This window comes from Tamandua tetradactyla, chromosome 9, assembly GCF_023851605.1.
Source record: "Tamandua tetradactyla isolate mTamTet1 chromosome 9, mTamTet1.pri, whole genome shotgun sequence".
Lineage (NCBI taxonomy): Eukaryota > Metazoa > Chordata > Mammalia > Pilosa > Myrmecophagidae > Tamandua > Tamandua tetradactyla.
In genome coordinates this window covers 65,951,994-65,964,655 of record NC_135335.1, presented here as the reverse complement: position 1 = coordinate 65,964,655, position 12,662 = coordinate 65,951,994, and the positions used below count along the sequence as shown (strand labels likewise).

The 12,662-nt window shown below is 40.2% G+C and overlaps 1 protein-coding gene across 1 annotated transcript in view; it reads left to right on the top strand.

Annotated features, from left to right (window-relative positions):
* Positions 1 to 12,662, top strand: part of MYO10 (myosin X) — a 232,699-nt gene that overhangs the window by 91,737 nt on the left and 128,300 nt on the right. The window contains exon 3 of the mRNA XM_077116886.1: positions 9,660 to 9,818. Within this exon, the coding sequence (XP_076973001.1) occupies positions 9,660 to 9,818 (159 nt within the window). The remainder of the gene's footprint in view (positions 1 to 9,659; positions 9,819 to 12,662) is intronic.

The following is a 12,662-nucleotide window of genomic DNA, read 5'->3' as shown; positions in this document are numbered from 1 at the left end:
GGTCACAGGGTTTTTTTTTTTTTACTTTTTATGCCTTGTCCAGTACTTTTCACATTCCATGATCTCTTGCCCTCTTATTCATTGATTTAATCTTGACTTTAGTCAATTTAGAGGAGGAACATTCCAAGAGAAATGGAGGAGTAACTATGTATAATAGCAGCAGGCATTTTTTTATGAGCCAGTCTCCAAACGAAATGCCATAAACTCATCAACTCTAGTCCCTTCAGCTCTGCTGTGGGGAGGGAAGCACCTGCATTGTACACATTTGCAAATCAACTCAGAGCCTGAAGAACCTGTCCAGGGACTCAGCCCTTAAGTGATGGACCAGAATCAAAAGGCCACCTTAGAACAGGTGCCCTCTTTTCCATGACACCAAGGAATTGAATGCTAGCTGTACTGTGTGCTCTTGGGCGAGTTTCCTAACTTCTCTGATTCTGGGTGAATTCATCCTAAACAAAATGAATAATAGGATTTCTTCCCCCTAAAAGAATCATACCTGATTCTTGTAGCACTTATCAAATGCCCATTCCCTCTGCGCAGGCCACCTCTTTATTTATTTATTTTTTTATACCATCATACCAAATATGTGGTTTCAGTGGGTATTGAAAACCTGATGATAATATAAATAATTTAATCTCCCAAACTAGTTTGAGTCTTTGTTAAGAAAAAGAACAGTCTTTGTTTTATCTATGTTTAGTAGTCAACTATCTAACAAGCTAAGCCCAGGGAGGTAAGTACAGAATATTGCGTATATAAGGAAAATTTTAGCCCCCCTGTGACTTAGTCATTAGGACGCTAAGTCTCTGACAAGTCTGAGCTGAAAACAAGGCACGGTTGTCATTATTTTCTGCAGTGTAATCTTTCTAGAGTACTTTGTTTCATGCTCCATGTACTTTCTCTGGGCACTTCCTGAGGCAGTAGCAAAAATATGTTCAGTTAAGTAGACCCCTTCCTTAGACTCATCCTAACTATTCTAAGATTATTATTCTAGTTCTTGGTTACAAGGGAGCCAAGTTTGAATTATTTACTCAGTACAGCATAATGATGGAGCTTGCGAGGGCATACTCCAGCCATTGAGGGGTTGGCAGCCAGGAGTCAGTTAAACTTACCATTAGCAAGCTCTTTTTTGGTTTACATGCTTGCTAATTTTAGCCACATGTCAGGAGGCAAATGTCATACCAACCTTTGTTGCTGATCATTACTTTAATTCATGAATTAATGAGTCAATAAACAAAGAAAATAAATTGAGTGCAGCATCTCAAGAAACATATATGGAATTCCGGAGACGATCTAAACAAGGCAAGCCAGATTTGTGCAAAAGGATTAAAATAGGGGAAGACAGTGCTCTGTCAGATAGTTCATCAGATGGTTTACAGGTCAAGATTGTCCTAAAAACATATAGAATGAGGCATTCACCCCTCCCTTTTGCTCTCTCCTCTTCTAGCACCGCTAGTGTACAGGCCCTTATCTAAAGAGCCTCCCCTCCTCTTCCCTCTCTGTTCCCCAAGACTTGATTATTTCCTTTGAGAATGTTCTACATTGTTCCTTGCATTTTGTCCACCTGATAGGAATAGCTACCTTCTATTGAGCTTCTATTCACTGTGGCTTCTACCTACATTATTATTATTGTTATTTGTCTTCACAGTAATTCTATGAGTTAGCTACTATTTTTTTTTTTTAATTATTATTTTGATCCTTATTTAAAAGATGGGGTAAAATCCTCAGGTCAGAGCAGTTTAGTTTCATTGCCCATTGTGAATAAGCTGTAGGAGCACAGACCTAGGAGAAATGAATTCAGCCATATCTGCTTCTTAGGCCATGCTTTGGTCGTTACACCACTGTGCCTCTCCTTATATATTTTTATATCCAGTTTAAGGGCCATGGCCATTTTTTTCATTATTATGTCTGTGTAGTAGGCTGTTTCAGTTTCCTGGGCAGTTCAAACAAATACCAAGCAATGAATCGGCTTAAATAATGGGAATTTATCAGCTCATAGCTTTGAGGCTGGCAAAAAGTACAAATCAAGGCATCATCAAAGCAGTGCTTTCTCCCCAAAGAAGAACAGCCCTGGGCACCAGGGCTGGCTGCTGGTGATCCTTGGTCCTGAGCTTCTCTGTTAACACGGTAAGGCACATTTCGCCCTCTTCTGGCCTCTCCCTTCTCTTCCGGGTTCCTTTGATGTTCAGCCTCTGGCTGTTCTTCTCTCTTTCTCTCTCTGACTGAATTTCACTCTGCCTATAAAGGACTTCATTAATGGAATTAAGTCCCATTTTGATTGAGGTGCATCACACCTTAACCGAAGCAACCTCATCAAAAGGTCCTATTTGCAATAGGTTCACACCCACAGGTGTAGTGTAGATTAAGCGTAAGAACACGTTTCTCTGGGGTACATACAGTTCCAAGCAAGTGCCAAGGCTGCACATTGGGAAACAAGACAAATATGGTCCCTGCCTGTGTAATGTTTCTAAATGGTTTGCAGCCTGTAATAGTGGGGTGTGAAATTAATTTAGAGGGTCACAACCAGCATTTAAAAGAAATGAAGTAGAATAGAAAATAGTAGAGTGCATCAAACATTGTGATGTTACCTGTTTTTTTATGAAACTTTTATTAACAAGGGGTATTGTAGGTCACAATATAAAACATATTTCTTACTGTGGGTTGTCTTCAAACGAGTTTGAAGGATACTGCCCCAGAGGGTCCACCATTACAGTGAGATATTTTTTCCACAAGTAAAATAATGGATAAGTAGTTAGTAACTGTCACCAGGCACTGTGAGGACAGCACATAGTCCAATAAGGGGGCGGGTGATGGGGTACGATATGCTTATCATTAGGCAAGACATGGTATCTGTTGAGAGACTGTCTTAAGTTTGATTTTGCTATGGCTGCCATTACAAATACCGCAGGATGGCTTAAATAACTAGAAATCTATTACCTCACAGTTTTATAGGCTAGAAGTAAAAAAATCAAGGTCTCAGCTGGCCATGCTTTCTTCAAAGCCTCTTGTGTTCTGGTGTGGCTTCCTGGCAGCCCACAGCTCAGTCTCTGCCTCCCTCAGGTAGGACCTCGTCTCCTTCCATCTCCATCCCCACACTCATTGCTCTGTCCGTATAGATTCCTCTCCTTATAATGTCTAGTTGTGTTGAGTTAAGGCCCACCCTAATTCCCTTTGGCCTCTTCTTAATAGGGTCTTTGAAGATCCTGTTCACAAATGAGTTCACGTCCACAGGACTGGAGGTTAGAGCTTGAATGTGTCTTTGTGGAGGACACGATTCAGTCCCCATAGAGGATAGCTTTTGGGCTGAGACCTCAAGGAGGAGAGTAACAGGTTGAGAGTGGTCCCGACACTGAAACAGCTCAGACCAGAGCCGGGACAAGGAAGGAGCAGGGACTTACCTGATTTATGTGCACATAGCACATGTTGTCCACAGGCTACCGCACTGCCTTGTTATTTTGTACTGACACCCATGGACCATTTTTCAACCTCTTGTCCACCTATTAGGCCCTTAAGAACCCCTCAATACATTCTCAAAAGTAAAGATAGTCTGGACCAGAGTCTCTGACCAAAATGTGGTACAATTAGAAAATAGTAGAAAATATAAGCAAATTCCAGTGGCTAGAAATCAGCAGCTGCTGCTGTAGCAGCCCTCTTAACATGGGTCAAATAAAGAAAAAAAGAATTAAAAGCGCAATTATGTAACTTTGTCATGCTGAGCTTTTATTTACTTCTACTTAATATTTGCTTGTTTTTAGAAGACATGCTCACAGAAAACTTGTATTCACAGGCACTGGCTCACTTTCATCCTTTTTTCCCCCTAATATCTACTTTGGCATTTGGTTATTTGGCATGTCAAGGGGTGTTCTAGACCAAAGTTTCCCATCTTTGACATGGTTTACATTTTGCGCTGGGCGCATTTTTTTTTTTTTTTTTTTTCCAGAAATCTGTCTTGTTCATTGTCAGGTTTTTACAGCATTCTTGGCCTCTATCCCCTTGATACCAGTAGCTCCCTCTTTCTCCCCTACCCCTCGCCCCCACCAGTCATGACAACCATCAGTGTTTCCAGACATTGTCAAATGTCCCTTGGGGGACATAATTGCTCGTGGTTGAGAACCACTGCTCTAGAAATAATTCCATGCTTATATTAGATGAAGTTGACAAGATGTTGAGAACACTTTTTGCCTCATCTATTGATCAGTAGAAGATGTGTGTATTAGTTTGTTAATGCTGCTCGGAATGCAATATGCCAGCAATGGGTTGACTTTTATAAAGGGAGTTTATTAAGTTGCAAGTTTACAGTCCTAAGGCCATAAAAATGTCCAAACTAAGGCACCAACAAGAGATTATTTCACTCAAGAAAGGCCGATGCCATCCAGAACACCCTGTTAGCTGTTAAGGCATGTGGCTGACATCTACTGATCCCTTGCTCCTGGGCTCACTTGCTTTCAGCCTCTGTTTCCTGTGGGGATTCCTCACTTGGCTTCCCTGGGCCTGGGTTTCATCGCTTAGCTTCCCTTGGCTCTCTCCAGGTTCTGGCTTGCTTAGCATCTCGTGGGAAAACTTATGGCAATGTCTGCTGAGCCCTGCATCTCCAAACATCTGGATCTCGTGTTGGCTCTGTCAGTTCTGAAGCAGCTGCTTTCCAAGCATCTGTATCTGCTCTGAGCTTTCTCCAAAATGACTCTAGTAAACTACTCATGATCCGCCTTACATGGGTGGAGTCACAGTTCCATCTAGTCAAACGGTTGTATCCACAATTGAGTGGATTATATCTCCATGGAAACAATCTAATCAGGTTTCCACCCTTAATGGTAGGTCCCACAGATTGGGACCCACAAGACTGGATCAGGATTAAAACATGGCTTTTCTGCGGTATATAACAGTTTCAAACTGCCACAATGTATTAGTATTTTCTCCTTTTCATTTCCCTTTAAGCTGATTAGTTGGAAAAGTTGGAGTGTTCTGGGTGTTCCTAATGACTTAATAAAAGAAATCTGTGAATATTATTCTATACTATGGAAACTATAGTGTAAACATGGGAGGAGGGGTTTCTTGTAATATGTGCATTATTCTAAGGTTACAAATGAAAGATGATTTGATAATGACTTGGCTGTTTTTCAAATCTAATTAACTGACCATGTCTTTTCATTTTTCATACAGAAGTGGACCCAGAGTTGGCCAAGCCTACTCTGAGTTGTTTTTCCAATAGCATTGACTGGTTTTCTTTGTTCTGTTCCCATGCTTAATCCAGCCCGTCTTGTGACCAGTGGTTTGTATTTCTATGACAGAGCTGTTTGTTCTGAGGCCCTGTTTTCTTTAAGTTGATTTTCTGTTTATTAGTTTTTCGTGCTTTGCTCCAATTCCTAAGGTTACCATCTTTCTCTTAGTATAAGCTCAGTTTATTCTCAGTTGGGTTTTTGGGGGGAATACCTCGAGTTACTGTATTGTGGATTTGTTTCTTGCTGAAAAAGTCCTGTTAAGACAATTCTACTCTTTAAACATAGATTTTCTTTAGTTGCTGTTTTGTCAGTCATTTTGCCAACTAGCACCCTGTTAATTGTTGCACATAGAAATAATTTTTGGTAGTGCAAGAGACTGTCCTTAAAAATTCTTCAATGAGATGGAAAGTCTCATTAATTATTTGAAATCTCTCTAAATTGATCTAATTTATTCAAGCAGTAATGCATTACAGGACAAGAACACAGTGGGCTGGTTCCTTTTCTCACGTCCTTAGGATTTCTGCTTTGACATTACTCTATCAAAGGGACTGTGCCCAACCACTAATATGAAATAACCCCACCCTAGTACTCCTTAGCCCCCTTGCCTTCATTTTTGTTTCTTTATAGCACTCATCACTAGCTGGGTAACTATATATTTACTTGTTACTGTAGTTTTCTGGTCGCTAAATCAATACCGTGCAGTGAATTGATTTAAACAATGGAAATGTTTTGGCTCATGGTGTTGAGACTAGGAGAAGTCCAAATTAAGGCCTCCTCAAGGCAATGCTTTCTCCCAAGGAACTGTGGCATTGTAGGGCTGGCTGCTGGTGATCCTTGCTCCTTGGCTTTTCTGTCACATGGCCGTGCTCATGGCAACCTCTCCTAACCTCTCTGGGTTCTGTTGACTTCCAGCTTCCCCCGAGGCTTTCACTCTATGTGTCTGACTTTCATTCTGCTTATAAAGGGTACTAGTAATAGTCTCAAAATTCATCCTGATGATTCAATTGAACCACACTTTACCTGAAGTAGCCTCATCAGAAGGTCCTGCTTACAATGGGGTCACACCCACAGGGATGGATTAGATTTAAGAACGTGTTTTTCTGGGGTATGTAGTTCTAGGCCACCACAGTGTGCCTTCTTTATGTCATAATTTTTAAATTACAAGATATCGAATTTAAGAATGAACATCACCCAAGGACCTGTACCCTCTTCTGGCTAAAGAGTTAGTGAGTTTCTGATTGTACACAGGACAATCATGCATTGTTAGGAGAAAATATGACTCTTACTGCTTTTATTTAAAGGTTTAATTTAAGTATAGTTCAAGGAGATGTGTATGGGTGCCAAGTTGAAAAGGGGTGCACCATGGTGGTTGCGTTCATGTGCCAACTTGACCAGGTTGTGCTGTCTAGTTGTTTGTTCAAGTAAGCACTGGCCTGACTGTTGCAGTGAGGATTTTCCATGGATTTAAATTATCAGTAAGTGGATTGACTCTATGGCTCATTACATCTGCAATCAGCTGAAGAGATTGCCTGCAAACATGACAGACATCTCATCCAATCGGTTGAAAGCCTTTAAAAGGAGACTTGATGGTGTCAGCAGTCAGAAGGAAGGATTTCCATCTTTACTACTCCTAAGGAATTCATCAAAAAACCTTCATTGGCATTCTCAGCTTGTGGCCTGCCCTATGGAATTTAGACTTGCTAACCCATAGTCATGTAAGCTGATTCCTGTAATAAACCTAATAATATTGATATAATATATGTGGATGGATAGATAGCTAAGTATCATGTCAGTGCTGTTTCCCAGGAGAACCTGACTAATACACTTGTTTATTTATTGTTTCCTTCCCCTCAATGGGATATATGCTCTAGTCCCAGTGCCTAGTGCATTCCAGTACATATTTGCTTAAATGAATGGGTTGTCTTAATAAATTTATCAGACACTTACTTAGCATTTACTGTGTGCCAGTCACCATTCTAACATCTTTACAAATATTAACTCATCACTGAATGATAAATTTGTCTTTCCTTTCCTTGATAAATACATTATTGTCTTCTATTCCATCCACTCCTTTTCTTTGAAGAAAATCATTAGAACAGCTAGAATCCTATCTCTTGGCATAATAGCTATAATTTTTCTGTTTGTAGCGTCCTATTTTGTTTATGTAACCATGTCACTTCCTTCTATTACAATTCTGTCTTCCTTGTGGTCACTAGGGTGAATAGTTCTAGTTCTTTTGATTTTCCTGCTCCTAGAATGATCAAATGCTAGCATTTTGTATGTAACATCTTCCCGGAAATATCTGATGGAGTCGAATGTACAAAGGTGGGAAACTGTATATACAGGTTCTAGCCATTCTGTCAGCAACTCTTTGTGGGTGGCTTACTTTGTGCCCGGCTCTGAGCACTTTATTTGGGTGGCTGGTGCATTGCCCTGCTGTTCCCAGTGGATTAAAATGTTTAGATGTGCTCTAAATGTTTAGTCGTTTTTTTAGTGTCTCAGCATTGAACGACATGTGTGTGATTGGTTCCAAAAAACCAGTCAATATGAAACGCAGACAGCAATTGTATTTCTGACCTCAATTTCGGCGATTCTCAGCATACTTGGAAGGAGGATAAGGGAAAACGAAGTGCTTCTTTTCATACTGGGAAGAGCTTGGTGATGGTGAGTTGGCGGGAGGTTAAGCGGGGGATGGTCCGCGTCTTTCCCACCTTCCCGGTGTGCTTGGCAGGAGCTTTGAGCAGGCAAAGTGAGGAGGGCCTGTGGGGGTGCCTGGAGCGCTGGGGAGATGGCAAAGGGCAAAGGGCACTTCTCTGCATCCTTAGCTGACCTGAAGTTTACCAGGTCAGGCAAGCTCTGTTTCTGTAACATCCTCACAGTCACTTTTTGTATAAGTCCAAATACCGTGCCCACTTGTAGTATTTCCAGAAAACCAATCTGGATTGGCATCAGAAGAATGTGGCAAGCTGGGAAGGGCAGAGAGTTTTAGCTGCTTTAACTTGTGGGTTTTTCCAGGTTGCCCCAAGGCTTGGAGTCTTGACTTAAGTCTGTTTTTTAAGACCTTCTTCCATGGCATTTATGACTTAAAATGAAAGCCTCTTCTGGGCTCCTCCCCAGAAGAGATGGGCGGGTCCTTGTGTCCTGGTCTGTAGCAGTTTTTCAGGTCTGATTTTGGCCACCTCTTGTGGTGCATGTGGCAGTAATGCTACTGCTGAACTTTTCATTTTTCTCTAGGAAAATGAAACATGCCATTTTTCATGGTTTCTGAAAACCATTGGATTGGTACTTTTACTTTTCTTAGCCTCCCAGTCTCTTTTGCAATAACACACCCGCTTGTTGCCATGTGGGCAACTAGTTGATATTTAAAGATAGAAGTCCCAATCAAAAATTTCTGCAAATATTATTCCAGCAAGTTGTTTTGTGTGTGTGTGTGTGTGTGTGTGTGCGCGCATGTGTGGAGACGGCATTTTTTTTCTGTTGTTTAGGGCTTCTCTTTTTACATCTTGTTGTTTTATTTTTTTAATTGATACAAATATGAAAACAACCAAATGCAAAATGAATATGAAGTAGAACTCCATAATCAAGTGATTTTGTTGCTACTGAGTTTGGATGTAAAGTTGGTTGAACTTTGTACACACGACAGGAGGCTCTTAATGTTATATGGTTAAACCTGTACTAAATTAACCATGTTGAAAAAGTACTGAGTTCTATTTTAGAAATACAAATTCAATCACCAGTCCTACAAATTCAGAGACATTTCATGTACATGCTACATGCACAGCACTCTTTACTGGTGTTTGGAATTTTAAAGACAGGCTGTCAAACAAATAAAGGAACTGATTTTTTAAAAACCTGAGAGCGGAATTGTTTTTGCCTGAAGATCTCATGAGTGTTATATAGCCCAGTTGAGAGGGAGTTTTGTCCCAGGCTATTTTCCATTCATTCCTGTGATGATGATGTGTTCCAGCCTGTGAACAGATATATGTATAGTGTGATGAGTTCATGTAATACTCATTTAATTTGAACTTTATTGTGAAACTTTGGTATGTATCATATAATCCAATATGCGACATTGTGTAGTGAAACCAAATTACTTTTTAAAAACCTAACTAGCTGATTTCTCACCTGTTAGTAATCTGTAGCAGTTGGGGAAACAGGTGGAGAAGAGAACTTTTAAGTTTATCTCTGATTCTCAAAGGATGATTACTACTTGGATTGATGTCCTTTAGGAATGTCTAACAGCAATTGTCAGAATAATTGCTTCCTTGAAAGAAATTTAAGTGGCACAAAGGAAATGAAGAAGTTCTTCACAGTGTATTTTTACTGGCCAGTTCAGGATCTTTTTGCAAAATTGCATTGAGATTGTATTGTCAGTCTGGGGAACCTCTGTGAAAAATGCTTTACTGTGACAGCTAAACGAGTGGATTCTTTTCCCCCTCTCAGGTATTCACTTACAAGCAGAGCACAATTACCCACCAAAAAGTGACCGCTATGCACCCCACAAGTGAAGAGGGCGTGGAGGACATGGCTACATTGACAGAACTCCACGGGGGCTCCATCATGCATAATTTATTCCAGCGATATAAGAAAAATCAAATATATGTAAGTCCCACTTTTCATTCCTTTAGCAAACCTTCAAGCATGAGTGAATGTTTATTTTTGCTTTCAAAAGACTATTTCCTGCCTTTTGAAAACCTCTAATTAATATAAGTTAAGCTGTGTTTTCAAGTGTTTGGCCAAAGTAAAAAATTGGTTTAATAAATCATGTTCCCAAGTGTTTATTGCCTTGATTTTATTAGAGAGGGTTTATACAATACTGAAGTATCTTCTGCACGTGAAGGTAACTTAGCCTCTCTCTTTCTGTTGTATTCTGCTTGTAAGTATTCTATTATGTAAAGAAGTCATGTGGAGTTGTTTGACTTCCTCTATTAAGTCCTGGGGGCAAAAAAAAAGTTCATTTGGCAAACCAGTGAACTTTTTCATCATTTTTCTCTTTTTATGGACTCTCATTCTTTTTCAGGCTTTGGAATCCATCTAGAGCCTCAAGTGAAGAAATGTCCATAAAAAACAGCCTTTTTCTCTCAACTTTTCCTTTACTTTATAAACTAATAATTTAAAAATCACTTCTTTATAATAATCACTTTTTACCATTAATTTTACCATCAATGGTAAATTATCTGTCAAGATTGATTGGTCTGCAGATTTTATTTCTTTTTCATCTGCTTATTTGCAAGTCTTTATAGCTAACTGGGGACAGCTGCTTATAGTGGTTATTCTTCTTATCGAGGTCAAATTTATATATTAAAAATAAAAACACATTTTTTAATATTGTCAAAACAATGGTAATTTTTGTTAATTAGTAATTACATTTAACTTTACCAATAAAGTGTGATTATATTAACGATATTAGCTTTTAAAATAGTAGCTGTAAGTGCTAACTAGAATTCAAGTCAGGTTGTAATAAGATTCCTCCAGTTTATCTATCTTTTTACCCTGGGGCAGAAGAATTGGGAAAGAAGAGGAATTGGATACTTGTGGATTTAATGTTTAATTTTACTCTGCTTAAAAAAGAGAAAGGTATACTTACTTGCTTTCCTTTTGCATTGTGAAAGTGTCATTTTTTTGCCAGATTGACCTAATGTTTGCCAAATGTCTTCAAACAGCCCTGTCGAGAGAAATTCCATCGTGTTGTAGTCCTGTGACCTGCTGAGCCTTGCTTACTGGGTCTTCAGATTAAAATGTTTTCCATCTGTTCTTTAGAAAAAAGGCGATGATATTCATATATGTCTCTGTAAAAGTAGCTATATGTGTCGGCAGAACATTTATTTATCCTTCTGTTGTTTGCAGCTCAGAAAATCTTGTGGGTTATTCAACTGCCTTGTATAGCACACGTACCTGGACTCCCTCTGTGCTGTGCCTGTTTTTGTGTCACATCTTCCACACTGTCATGAAGCTGAATATTGGTGCACATAACAATTTCCCTGCTATGTTTGTCAAGGACTTATTTATTTTGACTTCCTTGAGTCAAGGATGTTGCCAGGTGCACGTAGGTGGTGCAGCGTATCTGCAAAATAAATGCCATCCATGTTGCAAAATAGCCCATTCTCTGAGAGCTGATAACCTGTATGCTAGTATTAGAGTTCCTTCATTGCATTATGTCTTTTGTGTGTGTTTCAGAACACATATGTTTCTGTTAAAAACACATATATTTTTAAAGAAAAAAGTGTACAAATTATAATACATTTTTAGTAGTCAAGGAAAAATCAACTAAAGGCAAAAAACTACCCGAGCGGTTAAAAAGGCAGAGGCTTTTTAAAAGTTTTTATGTTCTGTATTTCCCCTTTTCATGATAATGATGTTAAACCTGAGAGCAAAATTGCCCAGTAAACCCTGTGAATAGGATTTTGGCCTTTTTTTTCTGGAATGAAAGTCTTTTTCCTCCCTTGTGAGGGGAGACCAAGATTTTCACACACCCAATTTGCAGTCCAATTTGGTTCATTGTGCCCTGATATACCCCCCTTTTGAGATTTGAATAATCATAGCCACGAAGCAGTCACCGTGATTTTCTCATTACCACGAAGCTGTCAGGTGCCAGTGCCCACCTGTCAGGCCTCGCCTGCGTCAGAACTAAACTGCCATCTGTTAGAAAGCCAGCGCTCTCTCTCCAGTCTCCGAGCTTTCAAAGAGAAAAATTCTGGCATAGAACCAGAAGAGCCGTCTTAGTTTTCTTTTGCAGTTGTAACAAATTACCACGAACATACCAGCCTAAAACAACACACATTTATCTTACGGTCCTGTTGGTCACAGTCTGATTCAGGTCTCATGGGGTCGGCAGGGCTGCATGCCTGCCTCGTTGGAGGCTGGAAGTGAGGAGCTATTTCCTGCTTCTTCTCGTTGTTGGCAGAATTCATTTCTTTGCAGTTGCAGGACTGAGGTTCCCATTTCTTGTTGGCTGCCAGCTGAAGGCCATTCCCAGCTTCTAGAGGCAGTCTGCATTCCTCTACTTGTGGCCCTCCCCCTTCTCCATCTTCAGAGCCAACAACAGCAGTTGAGTCCTGCTCCTGCTTCAGATCCTCCCCCACCCCATTCTTCTTCCTTCTCTCTCTCTCATCTTTTAAGGGCTCCTGGGATTTGATTGGGTCCACCTGGATATACCAGGATGTTCTCCCCATCTCCAGGGTCATTACCTTAATCCTGTCCCAGGTTCTGGGGTTACGGTATGGATGTCGTTAGGGGGCCATTATTCAGCCTACTATGGGTGATCTCTTTTTAATCATGCAATTGGGTGTCTTCTCTCCCCTGCTTGTGTCTGTATCTTCCATTATTTGTTGGTTCTCTGTTCTGAGTTGGCGGGTCATGCTGATGGCTGGTAAACTGGTCCCTTCTCCAGAGAGAGTTGTCTGTTGTCTGCTGCTAAGAAGCACTGTGAACTTCTCCTTGGGGACC